Source organism: Ictidomys tridecemlineatus, chromosome 2 (genome assembly GCF_052094955.1).
Source record: "Ictidomys tridecemlineatus isolate mIctTri1 chromosome 2, mIctTri1.hap1, whole genome shotgun sequence".
Lineage (NCBI taxonomy): Eukaryota > Metazoa > Chordata > Mammalia > Rodentia > Sciuridae > Ictidomys > Ictidomys tridecemlineatus.
Genome location: NC_135478.1, coordinates 113,422,577 through 113,441,607, shown reverse-complemented (window position 1 = coordinate 113,441,607; position 19,031 = coordinate 113,422,577). Strand labels below are relative to the sequence as shown.

At 47.9% G+C, this 19,031-nt stretch overlaps 1 protein-coding gene across 3 annotated transcripts; it reads right to left on the bottom strand.

Moving 5' to 3' along the window:
- Positions 1–16: 16 nt before the first annotated feature.
- Rnf215 (ring finger protein 215) lies at positions 17–6,410 on the bottom strand. Of its 3 annotated transcripts, XM_005341885.5 has the most exons (9): positions 6,022–6,410; positions 5,611–5,754; positions 5,076–5,147; positions 4,908–4,993; positions 4,325–4,481; positions 1,461–1,580; positions 1,241–1,384; positions 881–983; positions 17–792 (listed from the first exon to the last, which is right to left on the bottom strand). In XM_005341885.5, the coding sequence occupies exons 1-9, from the start codon at positions 6,307–6,309 to the stop codon at positions 770–772; spliced, it is 1,137 nt and encodes a 378-aa protein (XP_005341942.2). In that variant the 5' UTR covers positions 6,310–6,410; the 3' UTR covers positions 17–769. The 3 variants fall into 3 exon arrangements, with proteins under 3 accessions (XP_005341942.2, XP_077895741.1, XP_077895742.1); XM_078039615.1 differs by lacking the exon at positions 1,461–1,580; XM_078039616.1 differs by lacking the exon at positions 5,611–5,754.
- Positions 6,411–19,031: the final 12,621 nt, after the last annotated feature.

Sequence of the window (19,031 nt, the reverse complement as noted above, 5' to 3'; positions counted from 1 at the left end):
GCAACATTCACTCAAATTTTACATATTAAAATATATCCACATTTATTTTACTATTAAAACTTCCCTACCCTAACTCTTAAAAAATGGATGCCCTTGGAAAATGTTCCACTTTTATCCTGTGGCTTCAAGTAACCTGATCAGCAATACACAGCCCAACCAAGAACAGGACTGGATGGTTTCTGAGGCCTCTGGTCCTAGCCAGGCACAGGAAGGGAGCCCAGCTGAACAAGCAGCAGGACCCATGGCTCCCAGTGCCCCAGATTGACGGCAGCAGGCAGTAGAGTCGTCTCTGGGTTTAACATCACAGCCTTGACCAAGACATATTCTGAAACATGGTTAGGTCAGGGTACCCAAAGGTCAGAGAACATTTCCCTCAATCCACCCCCCAATAAATAAGCATAAAACCCGGCCTCTGTAGCCTCAGGGACACTGAGAGCTCCCGGGGCTGGAGACAGCAGCACTGGGCCCCACATTCTCTTTCCCCAGGGTCCTCAGAGCTACCCATGACAAGGGCAGACACAGATGTCCCAGGATTATAGAGAAAGATCCCAGAGTGACCTGTCTCCCTAGCCTGGTGGGTCCTGGCTTGCATCCTTGTCCTGGGGGCTGAAGGACCCTTCTTCCCAACAAGGTCACAGTGGGAGCAATATCCTTCCTTCATCCACAGGACTGGCAGTCCTGTCCACCCCACTGTCCTGTCCCAGAAGTCCAGGCTGTCCTGTCTCAGGGTACAGGTGGGAAGGTTCCATCCCACATCCAGAATCCCCAGCTATTCATCTGAGTAGTGGTTCCCTGCAGGGAAGGAGAAAGAACATGGAGAAAGGCATCAGGTAGGTCAGATAGAAGGGGTCAGCCAAGGGCCCCACCCCCTGATGCTCACCTAGGACATTGAATTTGCACAGCGGACAAGTCTGCTGGAGTATCAGCCAGGGGTCCACACAGTCTCGATGGAACTCATGCTTACAGGGCAGTACCCGGAGCCACTACAAGGGCAGGGGAAAATGGGCTCAAGCTACAGGGACAGGATTCCATAAGGGGGGGCCCCAGGCTTATAACCCCCACCCGAACTGGGAAACCAAAACCCCCTGGGGCCTGCCTACCACCCTCCTCCATCCCAGTTCTGCTTTTTGTAGCCCTGGTTAGGGGCTGGGAAGAGAAAGTCCTGGTTGGGGTGGTTCCAGCTCTCTCAGGAATATGGTCGAGGAAGCCAAGTTCAGCTGATCCTGCCCAGGGCACTTACCTGTTTGTTGCAGAAGTAGTCCAGACACACAGCACAGGTCTCAGTGACCAGCTCTGGGTGGCCCTGCGCTACTCTGCTGAGACGGCAGCGCCGGGTCTTAAGGGATGCCAGTCTCCGCACTATACGCCGCTTGAACAGGTCCACCTGTCAGGAGAGGACAACCACAGTCTTGCAGGCCCAAGGTCTGTGGGCACCAGGGCTCCCTCAGTCTGGCTCCCACCTGGCCGCTGGGCTCCTGTTGGCTCTGCCGAGATGCCTGTCGCTGGGCCTGGACCACAAGGCCTGTGCACAGGAGCATGGCCACTAGCAGAATGGCATTCCACAGCTGCTGCAGAGGCTTCTGGGGAGGGAGGTGGGTGTCAAGGGTGCTGGAGCTGCCCCACACTCTTCCCTAGGAATATCCACGGCCAGAGACCAGCCAGGTGACATGCCCTGGAGGCCTTTGTGTCCCCCCAGGTTCCTGGCTTCCTCTTCTGAAGCCTCCATCCCTCCTACCTGGATGATCCTCAGGATCTGCCTCTAGCTATGTTTGCTTCACCCAGTTGCAAGGAAAGCCATATCTGTCCCCGGCATCGTTCTACCCATTCTTATCTTGCACATCCTCCTAGACTGCTTTCTCAGGCACTGCCATCTCCCACTCCCCTCCATCCAGGCTGAACATTCACACGCTCAATCTTGAAGCCAGCCCCAGAGCTTTGTTGCTTTGCTCTCCTAGAGGTCTCATGCACCCCTCCTCCATCCCATGACCTTTTGGTCCTCAACCTTGCCCACCCATTTCCCACCCACAGACAGGGGATCTCACCTGCAAACTTGACCCCATAGCACAGTTTCCCTCCTTTACCCACTGCCTCTCTCCTTGTTCCATACTCCTCGCTCCTTCCATGTTTGTGCCCTTCCACACATGTACTGCTCCCTCTCTCAGAAACTATTCTTCCTTACCCCTCCCCTGAAATAGTGTGCCTTTGGACCCCTTTTCTTTTTTGAGGGGGTGGAGGATACCAGGGAATGAACCCAGGGGTGCTTACCCACTGAGCCACATCCCCAGCCCTTTTTTATTTTGAGACAGGATTTTGCTGAGTTGCTTAGGGCCTCACTAAGTTGCTGAGGCTGGCTTTGAACTTGCAATCCTCCTGCTTCTGCCTCCTGAGCCACTGGGATTATAGGGTATACCACTGCGCCTAGCTGGACCCCATTTCTTGCACCACTGGGGTGATATTCCCTTCTGGTCTCCACCTGCTCCGCCCTTTCCTCATGTCACTTTAATCACGTGTTTCCTTGCTGCTGCCCTCAGTGGTCCACAAGCTCCTGTTGGTGGGAGGAACCACTTCTGACATGGTCACACTATATCCTCAGTGCCTCTCCTAGTCATGAAATGAATGTGCTGGGAAACATGACTGAAAAACCATTATAAAACCTACTGGGAGAAGAACATTGACCTTAACTTAGCTTCTACCACTTGGCTACTAGTCTTTGATCACTGAGAAGCTGGCTCAGGAAATGATGTGGCAGAGTAAGACATCATTCTCTTCCATGCAGGCATGCTATTTCACACAGCCTGGATATGTGTTCTTATTAATAAACATTCATTTAAAAACTATTGGCATTCCTAGCAGCTTTGTGCCTTCATGTTCTTTCCCAACCAATGTTGAAGTTAAACTTCCACCATGGCAGAGGAGAAGAGCTAAGAAGTAATTTGATGGTTAAAGGCCATCACTCTAGACCAGGTTGGGGGCTACTAATGCCATGAGATGTTCTTGCTTGAGACAAGGGCACTCTGGGGAATACTACCAAGTGGTATTTGTGAGCCTGCCTATATCTCCTCTCCAGTTGCAGTGGGGTGCTGGCACCTGATCCAGGAAGCTCTCCTAAAGCTCCCTAAGTTGAGCTCAGGTGACCTTGCTATGACCTGGAAGGTCCTATGCTACTGCCAGCATGGCATCCCAGCAGAGATATCTGACAGAGCATCTCTGGCATATCTGCCTCCAGGACTGGGCCCTACAAGCCCAGAGTTGGACCTGCCTAGTTCTGTGTCCCATACTATGCCGAGACAGACTGATATGTGGCAGGATTTGCTGAGTGGCCACTACAGAATAGCCCATCAGGCTAGCAGGCTGAAATGTTTGACCAGTCACCCTTGACACCCCAATTGCCATGGCCACCCAACATTTATAATGGGCACACCCCATAAAAGCAGTATGGCCAAAGTTGAAAAAATCAACAGTATACTGTCGTGTTCCCAAATGAGGAACATGAGCCCAGAGATGTTAAATACTAGGTCTGTAATCACTCAGCTAAGGTTTTGGAGCCAAAATTTGAATCCAAGCCTATCTGACTTGAAGCTACTTAGTGTGCACACTAAACAAAGCAGAGGCTCCAGATATGTTTAAGGAGAGGATATACTTTCTTTTTGCAGTTCTGGGACTTGGATCCAGAGCCTTGGGCATGCTAGGCAAGTACTCTACTACTGAACTACACCCCCAACCCAAGAGAATACCAAATATCAGGAAATTGAGAGGCAAAACTGGCCACCAGGAGAAACACATGCTCCCCAACACGTGCGTGTACATTATGGGTTGTCCTAAAAGCCTGTAAAAGGTTGGCAAAGCACAGCTGTGGCTGAACAGAGAGTGTACAGAGCTTTCTCAAGCAGGCAGGCAAGATGAGCTGGGAAGGTTCTGCCAGACATATGAAGATGAAGAAAAAGAGTATCAATGCCTAAAGTCAAGCATGGACAAGCCCCAGAGGCAGGAGCTCAGTGACTGGCACAGTGGAGCCATAGCATAAACAGAAGACTCAAAAAACAGATAAGTGATGAGGGCTACGAAATCCAGGCTAAGGAGTCAGAACTTTGTTATGAAGATAATGGAAAGCCAAGGAAGGCTACCAGGTAGGAGAAGATGATCATGGAAAGAGCTAAATTAACTACACATGTCCCTGGGCCAGATGTGTCACTGAAAGCCCACAGTACCATGTCACTAAACACATAAGCCCTGTGAGGTAAGAAGGGCTATCCGTGTCATCAAGGCAAGGAGCGGCCACAGGATTTTTTAAGACAAGGCATATATGTGGCCCCACCTGACTTACCTGCTCCTGGGCACGACTGCCTCCCAGGCATACCAAGTCCTGCCATCCTCCATAACTATCCTTGGAGAGGCTGCAGGTGGTCCATAGGGTCAGCTTCCACTCGATGTTGGCTGACAGGGATTCTCCACTGGTGATCTCAGCTGTGGCTTGGGTCCTCCTAGGAAGGAAAGTCACATAGGGGGCAGGCAGAAGGGCCCTTGGAAAAAAAGGCCCAGACTCACTCATTCACCCACCCTATTCCTGCATGGATATACCAAAATGTCATTCCTGTAGGCTTTCCACTTTGGCTCTCAGGCCTTTCCTGGCTGTTGATTTTTCTAGTTTTCACCTCATACCAAGGAAGAGCACATCAATTAGGTATCCTGTTTCTTCCTTGCTGGGACCAGTCTTCTCTGCCCATAAAGCCACCCCCTCCCTCCAGGCCCCATGTGTCCATCCTATTTCCTCCCCCATTTTTCAGCCAGGGAGAGCACAGTCTTAAGGTGAACAGATTAAGTCCTGTTTCTGAGAACCCTCTGGGAGAGCCAGAACACTCCACACCCAGGTTCTAGGCCCAGTCCTTTGAGGTCGAACTCCAACTCACTGCAGCAGTGCCTCCAACAGCTTGGTGACATTGGAAGAATAATGGAGGACAATCACAGGTCTGAGCAGAAGTTGGGATATGTCCAGCTGTAGGGAACAGGGAGGTCAGCAGGCCTTGGTTGTTGCTCTTACTCCAACCTGCTCACCCTCAGAGCCTACTCCAGTTTACCTCTCGGACCACATTGTGGTTCAGGATGAGAAGCAGTAGGGCAGAGGCTCCCAGGAAGAGGGCCCGTTGCATCTGCAAGAGGACAGAGGTGGGAAGCTAGCATATACCCTGCCGCACACCTGTCTCAACACCTGTGGCCCCAGCTGCTCTTAGTTCCTTGCTCTGCAATGAGTGTTCCCTCTGGATAGACTAGCCATAAGCTCCTTGAAGTCAAGGGAGGAAACTCTCCTTCCTTCCGCTCTATAGAATTCAAAATCCTAGTCCTTTCCCTAGACTGAGCAAGGCAGTCCCCTCACTCCAACCCAGATTCCCATCACCTGCTTCTAGAGCCTGGTCCAGTTTCCTGTCTCCCTCCACCTCCTTGCTTCAACACCATACTATTTTAATTCTCCAAACAGGGGACCCACGCATGCTCATGGCTTCTCTGAAAGTTCCTTAGAAGCCATGTGGTAGCCTGGCACTAGCAGATGCTGGAGGACCATTTCCTCCAGCCCTCCACCCCCCACCCCCCCACACACACATACACCCTCTGCACCTGCTGGACCAGGGCCTTGGGACAGGCCTGCGGCCCACTGCCCTGATTCTCCTGGTGAAATTGAGCTGCCTGCTCCTTGCCCACATATGCCACTGCGATCCAGCCTTCTACTGGCACCTCTTGCTCAGCATCCACGATGTCCATCTGTATAGCAAGGGCCATGAGAAGAGGAAGGCAGGGAAAGGTGGAAAAGAGAGGTGGAAGGGTCGGCTACAGAAAATACAAGGTCAGGGTCTGGGAACGAGATTGCAGAAGTATATAAGTTTTTGGAAGCCTGAATGCTGGGGGCCTAGGAAGCCTGGGCTGGGAGCGCTGGGCTGTCAGCTCGGTTTGGTCCAGGGTGAAGGTGAGTTCTGGATGCGGGGTCTATAGCGGGGTATCAGATGGGGGGTTTGGGCGAGGCGCGCTCACCAGCAGCAGGCGGCCCCCCAGCTGGGGTGCCGGCTCGGCTTCGGAGCCGATCCTGACGCCCTCCAGGACCAGAGCGTCCTGCCGCGGCAGCCTCACGTCCACCCGCACTGCGCGGGCTCCGCCCCGCCCCACTCGAGCGGCCGGCTCGCTGCCGTCAGCCGCGGCCCCGGGCCCCGCCAGGCCCAGCCACAGCGGCAGCAGAGGCAGCAGCAGTAGCAGCGGCGACGGGGCTGGCGGAGGTGGCGGGGGCGGAGGCGACTTCAGCGAGGGGCGAACGGCGGGCCCCATGGCCGAACCCGGCGCGCTAGCAAGACTAGGGACCTAGGGTCCCAGGCACGGCGGAGATAGCTGAGAGAGCTACGCCGCGCCGGACGGGGCGGGGCGTAGGGGGGGGGGCGGGGCCACTGCCGGACGGGGCGGGGCGCCGAGAGGGGCGGCACGGATCCTGGAGGCTCCGTGCCCTAATTGGGCCGCGCGCGCCCCCTTGTGACTGAGGAGGGTCCCGGCCCCGGAGGCCGGAAGCTGAAAGGGGGCGGAGCCCGGGTCCTGGTTTCGAGGCGCGAGTGAGAAAGACCAAGCGTTGGCCAGCCAGCAATATTGTCAGACAGTCCAGTCCTCCTGGCGCAGGGTAGACCGAGGGAGATAATTGGAAAGGGTAATCCGGAGAGGCAGAATCGCAATCAGGGCCTGAGAAGGACGGCAGCGAGGGACATTTGGGGTTGTGGGTCTTGGCCCTTGCTCTGTGGAGGCCCATAGTGTGGCCAGGATCATGTTAACACCCGCTCTTCCCTGGGTTTATCTCCATCTGACCAAAGGTCAGAAGACAGAAATTGACATGGGTAGCAGATAGAAGGGTCCCCGGCGGACAGGAAGAGGGACTAGAGGGCGCGGGACTAGCCCAAGCACACAGATCCTTGATGGGGCAAAGAGGCGGGTCACTTTCGTCATTTACTTCATCTGTGAAAGGGGCTTGACAAAAATCAGGACTGCCCTACCCCCAACAAATAATCTCTTAACGCCTATTGGAAGGCGAAGGTTTCACTACTGTCCTAAAATTGGTCCGTTTCTCTAAATGTTGAGCTTCAGGGGGCTTTTAAAAATTGAACAGTAAATTTAAAAAGAAAAAAGAAAGAAAAAGAAAAAAGGCCAGATGAATCTTGACACTACCTCACCTATTTTATCATAATATAAAAAGTTCAAACAGAAAAACAAAAGAATCTTACAGTGAACTCCGATCCAGCCATCAACATCAATGGTCAAAGTATTCCTGAAGAATAGTGAGATAGACTAAAATAGCCTGATATCAGTGCAAAAACAGACAAATGGAGCATGAAACTGGCCAGAAACCGACAAAGTGTAAACCTGGTGTGTCAGAGGGAAAGTTGCATTTTGGGAAATGAAAGGAGATACGTGGTGGACCCTTCCAAAATTTTGCTAAGAAGCTGGGTGTGGTGGCGCATGCCTGTAATCCCAGCAACTGGGTAGGCTGAGGCAGGAGGGTCAAAATTTCAAAGCCAATCTTAGCAATTTAGCAAGAACTTTTCTCAAAATAAAATACAAAAAGGACTGGGAATGTGGTTCAGTGGTTAAGAGTCCCTGGGTTTGATCCCTGGTACAAAAAAAAAAAAAAAAAAAAGGAAAGAAAGAAAAAACTTTTGCTAAGCAATCAGTTTAACCACTAGAAAAAGAAGTGAAATTGGACTTTTACTGTATATCATAAACAGAAAATCAATTCCTTCTGGATTAAGAACCTAAACATGAAAAGTAAAACTTCAAACATTTTTTAGAAAGAAATAGGACAATACTTCAAGGTCAGAAGAGATTCCTTATGACATAAAAGCAAAATTGTAAAGGAAAATATTGAAAATGTATCCATTATAAAATGAAAAAAAATCTCCTGTTAATGAAAACAGCAGAATAAAGTGGTAGAAAATGTCCCAAACTGGGAGAAGATATTTGCAACCAAATGATTCATATGAAGAATAAGTAAATATATAGATATGGGCATAAGAAACAAATAGGCATTGAACAAAAGAGCCAATAAATATGAAAAGATAGCTAAAGATATATTTTGGTATCTTTATGTGTAGAATATTATACAACAGGAAAAATTAATGAACCAGTTATGAGGAGCACCCTAGATAAATTCTTGCAGAATGCTGAGCACAAAAGAGGGTCTCCAAATAATATGTACTAGCTAAGCTCAAAATATCAGATCAATACACAAAAATCAGATGTGGTTTTATATACCATAATTCAAAAAGGAAATTCAGACAACAATTCCAATTTCAATAGTATATGAAATAATAAAATACCTAGGAATTAATAAAAACAAAAAGGAAATAAAGCTTGTGCACTGTAAACTACAAAACCTTGCTGAAATAAAATAAATAAATGAAAAGACAGTCAAACTAATGAATTGTCACTACAGGTTCAATTTTTTTTTTTTTTTGATGGTGCTGGGGCCCTCACACATGCTAGATAAGCACTCTACCAGTGAGCTATATCCCCAGTCCTTTATATTTTTAAGATGGTCTCACTAGGGGCTGGGGATGTGGCTCAAGCGGTAGCCCGCTCGCCTGGCATGCATGCGGCCTGGGTTCAATCCTTAGCACCACATACAAACAAAGATGTTGTGTCTGCCAGAAACTAAAAAATAAATGTTAAAATTCTCTCTCTCTCTCTCTCTCTCTCTCTCTCTCTCTCTCTCTCCTCTCTCTTTAAAAAAAAAAAAAAAAAAAAAAAAAGATGGTCTAAGTTTCCCAGGTGGTTCTCAAACTTGTGATCCTCCTGCCCTAGTCTTTTTGTTTTTATGTTGTTGGGTTTTTTCAGTTATTGATGGACATTTTATTTATTTATTTATTTATTTATGGTGCTAAGAATCGAACCCAATGCATCACACATGTCAGGCAAGCACTCTACCACTGAACCACAACCCCAGCCCCCATGCCCCAGTCTTTTGAGTAGCTGGAATTACAAGCATGTGCCACTATGCCCAACTAATCCCTATTGAAATTGTGTGTGTGTGTGTGTGTTGGGGGGTTTACTGGGGACTGAGCTACATCCCCACCCATTTTATTTTTTACTTTGAGACAGGGTCTTGAAAGTTGCTCAGGGCCTTGCTAAATTGCTAAGGCTGACCTTGAACTTCCAGTCCTCCTGCCTCAGCCTCCTGAGTTGCTGGATTTAGAAGTGTATGCAACTGCACTCAGATCCTATCAATACTCTAATGTTCTTTTTTTTAAAAATGGAAAACATATCCCAAAATTCATATGGAACTGCAAGGGGCCCTGAATAGCAAAATATTTTAAAAGAACACAGTTAGAAGACTTAAACCTACTATAAACAGGTTTATTTATTATTTATTCCATGGATTTATTTCTGAACTCTGAATTCTCTTCCATTTGTTTACAAAACAGTGTGGTACTGGCATAAAAACAGACATGTAGACAAATGGAAGAGAATTCAGAGTTCAGAAATAAACCCATGGAATTGATTTTTGAAAAGGTGCCAATACCTCAATGAGAGAAAGAACAGTTTCTTCAAGAAATGGGGGCTCTGAATATTTAAACGCAAAAGTATGTAGTTGGACCCTTACCTAACACCATGTACAAAAATTAATTCATAATAGATCAACAGTAGGAATGTGAACTGGTATAGTAAATGTGGATAACAGTATGACTATTCCCCCCAAATGAAAAAATAATAAGTGTCGATGAAAATGTTGGGAAATCTAAACCTTGTCCATGGCTTGCCGCAGTCTGGCTGGGCACAAGATCATGAGCCACTCACACCTTGTAGATTCAAACAGCAATTCTTTATTCCCGAACTCACACCGGCCTCTACACATGTTCTGGGGAAATCCAAGTTCTGCCGCGCATTCACGTCCCAAAATACTTTCTGAATTCCACGAGAACTCAACAGGAACTCAGGCAGCAGGATACGCCCTATTCCCAGCAGGAATAATCTTAAACCTGGAACTGCCCTAAACCCAGATTGTCTTAAACCTTGAACGCCCTAAACCCAAGGAGCAAGATACTTCCTAAAACCTGCAGGATACACCCTAAACCTGGATCCACCCTGGTCCTTGAGCAGGGTCACTTTTCTCAAACACACATGCCAATGTCACAGCGAATTTCCAAGGCAAGTCCATTTAACATGGGGTACGCTGGCAAGGAAATTTCGATGCGTCATTCCTACTTGGCAATGGCCCTCAGCAATGGCTGGCAGTTTCTTACAAAGTTAAACATAGAATTAACATGACCCACCAATTTCACTTCTAGGTATGTACCCAAAAGAACTGAAATCAGGGACTCAAACAAATACTTATACTCATCTATTTACAGTAGCATTATACATAATACCCAAAAGGTGGAAACAACCCAATTGTCCATAAACAAGAATAGATAAACAATTCAGTATTCACATACAATGGAATAACACTGAGCCATAAAAAGGAATACAGTACTGATATATGATGCATCATAGAACCTTGAAAACATTATACTAAGCTGGGCACGATGACATGCACCTGTAATCACAGTGGCTCAGGAGGCTCAGGCAGGGGGATGGCAAATTCAAAGCCAGCCTCAGCAACTTAAGCAAGGCCCTAAGCAACTTAGCAAGAATTTGCTCAAAATTAAAAATGAAATGACTTGCATGCACAAGGCCCTGGGTTCAATCCCCAGCACCACATACACAAAATAAATAAATAAAATAAAATGAGCTGGGGTTGTGGCTCAGGGGTTAAGTACCTCTGGGTGCAATTCCTGAAAGAAAGAAGAAAGAAAGAAAGAGAGAGGGAGGGAGGGAGGGAGGGAAAAGAAAACATTACACTAAGAAGCCAAATATCGAAGATCACATATTTTATAATTCCATTTATATGAAATATCCAGAATAGGCAAATTCATAGAGATAGAAAGTAGACTGGTGGTTGGAGAGCTAGGGGGAAATGATGAGTGATTGCTTAACGGAAACAGGGTTTCCCTTCAGCGTGATGAAAATGTTTGGAACTAGATAGAGGTGATGGTTGCACAATAATGTGTTAAATGCCATTAAAATTTTCACTTAAAAAATGGTTAATTTTATGTTCTGTGAATTTCACCACAAGAAAAATGATCCAACACATGGAACTGACTATATTATTTAGGCATATTTTCAAATGGAACAAAACTATGAAGGAAATCATGGTGATACACTGGGTGCTTTGGCAAACACTTATAATCCCAACTACATGGGAGGCTGAGGCAGGAGGATCCCAAGTCAAGGCCAGGTTGGTGAACTTAGTGAGACTCTGTCTCAAAATAAACACATTTTGAAAAGGATTGGGGATGTGGCTTAGTGGCAAAGTGCCTCTGGGTTGAATCCTTAATACTTAGTAATAATAATAAGTTGCAATGTATACTCTGGAGGCTCTTTGCTGCCCTTGGAAAGTCTTGCTTCTCCCATTCTGTGAACATCCCAGCCCATTTTTCAGCCCCGATAACAGTGTTACAAGGGCATACCTGTCATCAGTCTGACTGTTGACTCCATGATCTGCCTATCATTTTCCCAACTACTTTCTTCTTGCCCTTGCTCCACCCATGCAGGGGTTCTTGATCACCTATCCCCAGCATAGGCCCCAATCAAACACAGATCATCACTCATAAATTGTTCCTTCCTAGGAAACATTTCTACATACCAACATATATGTATATACATGTATATATACATTGTGTGTGTGTATACACACACACACACATACACATACATATACCCACATCCTAGGCTTTTGTCAGTAGGAGCTGCCACTCCTTACAAACGTGGTCAGTAACCAGAGGTACCCTGTGGACTGTCCTCTCATGAGGTAGCCCTTGGTTATCCTGGAGAACAAGAACTTAAGGATATCTTCTCAATCTGAGTAGGTATAGCTCAGCCCAGCCAGGGACCTGATGCTGTGCAGTGAGATTTGTGGGCATGTGAAGGAGCTGTGAAATATGTAGTAGTATGAGGTGGAAAGAGCATAATCCCAAGAAGGGAGGCAACCAGAAACCAAGGGTCAGAATTAACTGCAAGTAGATGAGGGACCTGGAGGCCCTGCCTTGAGTGGAGCAAGTGAGGAGGACCCCAGGAGGCAGGAATGGACAAACAGGATGCTCAGCCCATTAGGCCCCCTCAGAGCAGTTAAGCCCACAGATCCTAACTTACTTGACTTCTGGGACAAGATGTGGAGTCAATGAGGAGAGGATTGTCACTCTTTTACCATGTAGTTCCAGGTAAGCCTCTTCTCTATTGGCCTGTGTCCCCAGCTATAACATGGGAACTTGGACAAAAGGATTTGGAAGGCTTTTCATCAGACATTCTGTGATTCCAAGTAGCTTGTTTCTTGGAATACAAGGTTTCCTGCCCTAGGCTATGACCTATGTGGAGGGGACCCTAATTCCTCTGTCTCTCCTTAAGCCCTAAAGTTGCAGGGGAACCTTGAAATAAATGAAACTGTCAATGAAAGGACCAGGCATGGAATGTATATTCCAGTGGTGGATGGGATGGAGTGTTGGAAAGTTTTAGAGGAATAGGTACACAGTAAGGCCAATGAATTCCATGAACATGAGTCCTCTTCTGCTCTTTCTTTCCTGGAAGTGAGTTCCTCAGTCAGACACCAAGCTGTACAGACCGCTATGAAAAGGACAAGGTTTGCCATGAGTCCAGGAATGGTGGTTCTGGCAGAAGAACCAAGGACAGGAAAGGCAAATCCACATTTGGAATAAGTGTCTGTTCCAGAAACCACAAAGAGGGCCAATGTTATGAAACTGCCACCAGGTGGCAGACTGGCCCCCAGAGAAAGGGGCCACACTGGGGTCCAATTTTTACAAAAAGGGTCTTTGAGGAAGGAAGTGCCTGACTCACAGAATCACACCACCCGTGGTAGCTTCAGGCCCACTGACAACAAGAGAAGGCTAGGCTGGGTGAGGGTGATATTTTTATTACTTGGAAATTCCTGGAGGTCCCTTGCCCTTGTAGGCATGAACCCCAAAATGTGAAACAAATTGTCTTAGAAAAATCTTAGACTATGCTGGGTGTGGTGGTGCTACCTGTAATCCCAGTGGCTCAGGAAGCTGAGGCAGGAAAATTGCAAGTTCAAAGCCAGCCTCAGCAACTTAGTGAGGCCCTAAGCAACTTAGCAAGACCCCTATCTCAAAAAGTTAAAAAATGGGATGGAGATGTAGCTCAGTTGTTAAGCGCCACTGAGTTCAATCCTTGATAACAACAACACACACACACAAAAAAAAAAAAAAAAAAAAAAGGAAGAAAAAAATCTTAGATTGTTCCTTGGTTGTCCAGTTATCTCCCTCTACTCACCCTGATGTCCAAGGAGCGTTAGTAACTCACTTTTTTTTTCTTTTTTTATTACCAGGGATTGAACTCAGGGACTCTTAACCACTGAACCACATCCATCCCCCACCCTTTTTTGTATTTTATTTAGAGACAGGATCTCACTGAACTGCTTAGGGCCTCTCTAAATTGCTAAGGCTGGCTTTGAACTTGCAATCCTCCTGCCTCAGCCTCCCAAGCTGCTGGGATTACAGGTATGCACCATTGCCCCGGCTAGTAACTCACCCTTGATCACACAGGGTAGATGTAGAACAACAGCTGCCAACTGTGGTAAGGGACAAGAGGGGACACCTGCTCCTTTCCTCAGACCAGTCCTCCAGGTGAGTGTCCAGCAGTACCCACAAATGGCTTCCTAGGTTCCAGGTGTCGGGCATAGAGCAGTGACCATGACTGACAATGGCTCTTGCCTTTGAGAACAGAGAGTTAACCTTAATGACATACACCACTAAGTGCCATAAGAAGGCGATAGATAAAACAGCTTTAGAAAGGGTTTGGGGGCTGGGGGCTATCTCAGCTCAGTTCCAGGAGCTGGAAGGCCTGAGAGGTGGCATGTGGGCTGATGTCTGAATGGCTAGAATTTCTGGAGGAAGAAACAGGAAGTACACCATAGAAAACAGCCAATACATTCCTAGATTCCAGCTCCTTTTTGTAAAAACCTCATTTGATCTCATCCCAGCCATTTTCTGGGTAGGAAACTGAGGCACTGAGGTCAGGTAACTTTTCAAGGTTTGGAACAAGGACTTGGACACAGGTCATCTAGCTTCAGAATCCGTAGGCTCACCCTCATGCCACTCTGTTTCTCTGGTGTGGAAAGAACAAACCTGCTGATGGAATCTAGACTCCATCTTAGATGCAGGAGGTAAAAGTAGAAATGGTGGCCCACCCTCCCCATGGGGAGTCTCCAGACTCCTGCCAGTTAGTGCCAGAGCTGGAGTGGGGTCTCCAACCCCCTTCCCACTCTCTTGTCCCCTGGGGTGGGGGTGGAGTCCTGAGATCCCAGCTCCCTGCCCCCAGCCTTTCTGTTCACAGCTAACTGGGCCACCTTATTCTAAAGGGATTTGACTCTCCGAGACAACTGGAGACTGGTGAGAAAGAGATTAGGGATTAGACAATGATACCCAGGAAGGTAAGGGACTTAATCAGGGGTTTGGGTGTGGAAAGCAAGGCTGGGAGAGGATTTGTGTTTTCACAAATCCTGGGTGGACTGCGGAAGTGAGAAGGAAGTGGATCTCCCAGGGAGGAGTGGTGAAGGTTCAGTTTCTCAACTCTCTTGTGCCTTCATAAACAACCCATGATTGTAAAGATAATAATCCCTCCCCCCCATGCATCTACCACTTTTCCATCCATTATGTTGCTTGGAATTCTCATAGTCCCCCTCAGGGAGAGAGGTAAGGATTAGTTTTCTCCCCAGGTTTCAGGCACCCAGAGAAGGCAGGTGACCTGAGGCAGCTACAGTTCCACATGGTGGGGCTGGGAGGAGGGGAGGAGGCTCCAGTTGAGTCTGGGCCTTTCTGCCTGGCTGCTCCGAGAGCACAAGAGCATTCCAGAAAGTTCCCCTGCCCTGGCCCCATGGAAGTAGAGTGTTCCACAAATATTTGTTGAAGAGTTTAAAAGACCGTTCTTTTTCACTCTCACTGTGCCAATCTGTATGCCACCCGCTCTCACACTGGCATCACCTGATTTGAGGTCAGAGCATGGAGGAGGGGGCTTTGATCTTGAGGCCAATGCCCTCCTTTTAGTGAGGAGGATACAAAGGCCCAGAGGACACAGAAAAGCAGCTCAAAGGGGACCTCACACAGAAGCAGTAGAAGGCTATTCAGCAACCAAGCACACATGTTGGTTGCTGAATAGTCACTGCAGAACATTAATTTCAGGAACAGTGCTAGGAGCTGTCTCCCCAAAGAATCAAAACCTCAGGCTCCTAACTTCCAAAACTTGGACTCTAACCTCCACGTTCCTCCTAAATCTCTATACTCCAACAGCCTCTTTTCAGTTGTTCACACATTCCATGCTCCCCCACCCACAGTCCCAGCAAGGTATACTCTGGACCACATACCCTATTAGGGAAGCTTCTTACCTCTAGCCTTCCTGACCCACGAGGCCAGGTTCTTCCTGTTGGGCCAGGCTGGTCCCTTGATGGTCACCTCCACAATATAAAGGAGTCTGAGTCAAAGTGAGGAGAGAGGGATTTCTGGATGGCAGAGGTCATTGGGTAGTTCAGGAAATTCCTACAAGCAGCAGAGCCTTGAGGAATGAGGAGGACAACATAGGAGGAATAGGACGGAACAAGAATTCTGACAAAGGAGGGCAAAGCTATGTTTGAGGGACAGCAGAGGAGCTTCTTTGACCAAAATTAAATTGTGTGGAAGGGATGCTGGGAAGAGATGGGAATAGGCCTTGAACACAAGTCCTTGGGACTAGGCTGACTTCTGAAGGAACTGGGGACCCACTGAAGATTCTTGATCGGGGGAAGCAGAGAGGGAGAACTCTAGGGCAGGGGTTGGGGAATCGAGAAAAGCTGAGGGTAAAAGAGTCTCTTCTCACTTGGAGTCAGGTTATTTATCTAGGATTGATATTATCAGCTTAACTAACCTTTTTCACAGTGGGCCAGACATAGGTAAGTCTTAGTGGAAGAAGGAGAAATGGACAGCCACAGAACCTGAGAGGGGCAGATAGGAGGGAGAATTCTTTACTTAAGTTTTTATCTTGTTTAAGTGAGAAGCTAGATTTATTTGTAAGTGCATTGTGACCTGTAAAGCAATGGCCTAATATAAGGGGCTGTTCTGCTGTTTTTCTTTGAGTGTGCCCTACTCTGTAAAGAACATTCTGCCCCTGGAAGGGTCTTAAATAAAGATCTTAACCATATATCCAGTAAGGAAAGCAGCTCTGCCCTGCCCCAAGCCAGAGGCTACACCTCTAATTTGGGCAGGGCTGCTGGAACCTCCTGAAGACTCTTGGCAGAGGTGGGACCAGGGATCTTCCAGCTCCTCCATCCTCACTCTGTGCCCCTCAGCAGATCTCTATGGTAGAGGCCACACCAGGGGCAAAGTCCTTCCAAGTGTCTTTTAAAGGGTCTGCTGCAGCCTGCCTCTGCCTTCTACTGCTTTTATGTGAGGAGATAGAAGGGGAGCATTCTAATTTCCATTTTCCTAAGCCTTGAGGGTTTTTTTTTAATTTAAATTTTAATTTATTGTTTTTATATTTTATATTTTTATTTTTACTTATTTATTGTTGAAGGACCTTTTAATTTTATTTATTTATTTATATGTAGTGCTGAGAATTGAACCCAGTTCCTCACACAAGCTAGGCAAGTGCTCTACCACTGAGCTACAACTTCTACCCCAAAAGCCTTGAGTTTTGATGTAGCCAGGGCATGACTCTGGGAGATGAGATGGGATGATCATACACTCCTGGGTCTAGCTCTGTGGTAGTCCCAGGCAGGAAGGGAAAGGTAGGACTGTGCTTCTTCTATATGCCAGGCACTGGGCACCCACATCTGTCATGCCAAACAACTTCAGGCACTCTTTGGACCTCAGTTTCCCTTGCTGTTAAATGAATGGTCTTTGCTTATCTCTCCTTTACCAGTCCTATCCCCTGGCACTATATTGGCACTCATGTATTCAGCTTACATTTATTAACAATCACAGTACAAGGTACTGTGCATAGGCTGCAGGGCTTGTGGGGACGCATGTCAGTGAAACAGGGCTCTGTGCACAAGGACCTCATGGTACAGTATGGCAGATGCTATTAAACAAGGCCACATCAAGGATCTGAGGGTCTCCTGCCTACTCTTCTTTCTGCCTCCCTGGTTGTAGCGGTACTTCCAACCAACCACCACCAAAACAGTTCTTGCCACTATGCTGGCATTTACGAATGAATCTCCCTTCCATGTCCTGTCCCAGCCCACATTTTAAGGCCCAAGTCAAATCCACACCCTCCGCGAAGCCTTCTTGAATTCTTCAATCCAAAGCAAATTCTCAAGCCACATGTGGTGCCATGTACCTGTAATCAAGGAGGCAGAAAAGTTGCAAGTTCAAGAGGCTATATAAAAAAAAAAAAAAAAAAGTGGGGAGGAGGGCTAAGGACATAGCTTGGTAGTAGAGGACTTGCCTAGCATGTACAAGTTCCTGGGTTTGATCCCAGCACTGCTAAAACAGAAATGAAAACAAAAAGCAAATTCTGCCCTATCTAAACTTTTAGACACTTGCTGCTTCTCCTAGGGACATTAATCTTGTTTTTGTATTCTAATTGTCAAGTATCACTTCTTATTGTTGGAAGGGCAGGATGGGGTCTGATTCACTTCTGGGTCCCAAAACAGTGCCTCCCGCCTGGCACACAGTAGGAGAAAAGAGTGACTTGAGGCATGTGACCAGGTACTACCACAGAGGTAGGATTAAAGTGACAGGGAACCCAGGGAGAGAGAGAAGGCTACTGAGTTCTGAAAGGAGGAACTGGCTTCATTGTGTGGGGAAGGGGAAATGACCAGAATGTAGCAGGACAGTCAGATGGCATAGGCTGGTCCACAGGCTGCTGGGCTGCAACTGCCAAGAGCATCCATCCCCAAAAATCAGACTTGCCACTGTCCAGAAACCCACAGCTCTGGGAAGCAGATAAACTGATAACAGGTCTGCTTTCATTGGGCCACTGCTTTCACTGTGACTTCCTCTACAAAGCCTGGCCAGGTAGGCAGCAGAGGAAGGCTGTATAGGGAGGACTAGGAAGTGGTTACAAGAAGCCAGCCCCATGCTAGGCACTACACAAAGTGAATTATATAGCTCCCTTTTGCCTCTTGCTGATTTCAAGTCGGGATTATCAACTCCCCCTCCCCACGCCAAGCCAATTAGTGAATAAAGGAGCTGGAATTCAGAGAGGCAAAGTCGCTTGCTGATGAAATCTCATAAAAAGTGGAGCATTTGGCATTCAAACCTAAGTCTTTTCATTTCCAGAAAGGAAGCACTCCTCCACACCAGCTGAGGTGTGAGCCCTCAGGCAGAAAGCAGGGAAGGTTAGAAGCAGAGGACAGGACCGAGGGCGAGGAGACGCTAAACCGTGCTTCCTTGATCCTCAATCTGGCCCCCATATTCTTCCTCCTACCTGCCCTACAGGTGGAGGGAAAATGCTGTCGCCGCTGTAAGGCCCCAATCTGGGCCGGCAGCAGTGGTTCTAAAAGGATGGCCGGACAGGTGGACGAAAGAGCCCCAGAAAAGACCCGCCAATACTACAGTTCCCCGGAAGCTAGGTTCTAGGGACATCGCTCCTCACAAGTGCACCAGGCGGTTCTCTACCGTCTTGTGCGGCGGAAAGGAGCGGCGAGGTCCTGCGCTGAGAGAGATCTGACCTTAGAAGAGGTCATTAGCAACTTTCAATCTCCTTGTTCTGATGGGGAGAGTGGCCCAGGGAGCCTCAGTGTCTATCTAGGGTCACACTGAAACCTAAGGGTAAAATTTGGGACTGAATCCCAGACATCCTAGTCGTCTGATGCCCACTGACTGTGGCCACAATCCGGGTGGGCAATCCGGTTCGCTTCCCGCGCCTGGCTCGGATTCCTGAGGAGGCAGCGGGCACGCGTTAGAGCCCCTAGCGTCTCAGCGCGTCCCTCCCTACCCCGCCCCTCGGGATCCTTTAAGAGGCGGGGCTTG

Coding starts and splice junctions, on each gene's coding strand:
- Rnf215 (XM_005341885.5), bottom strand. CDS start 6,309: ATGGGGCCCGCCGTTCGCCCCTCGCTGAAGTCGCCTCCGCCCCCGCCA. Junction 4,482..4,907: donor CTGTTGGAGGCACTGCTGCA/GTGAGTTGGAGT, acceptor TTTCCTTCCTAG/GAGGACCCAAGCCACAGCTG. Junction 1,385..1,460: donor AACAGGAGCCCAGCGGCCAG/GTGGGAGCCAGA, acceptor CTCTCCTGACAG/GTGGACCTGTTCAAGCGGCG.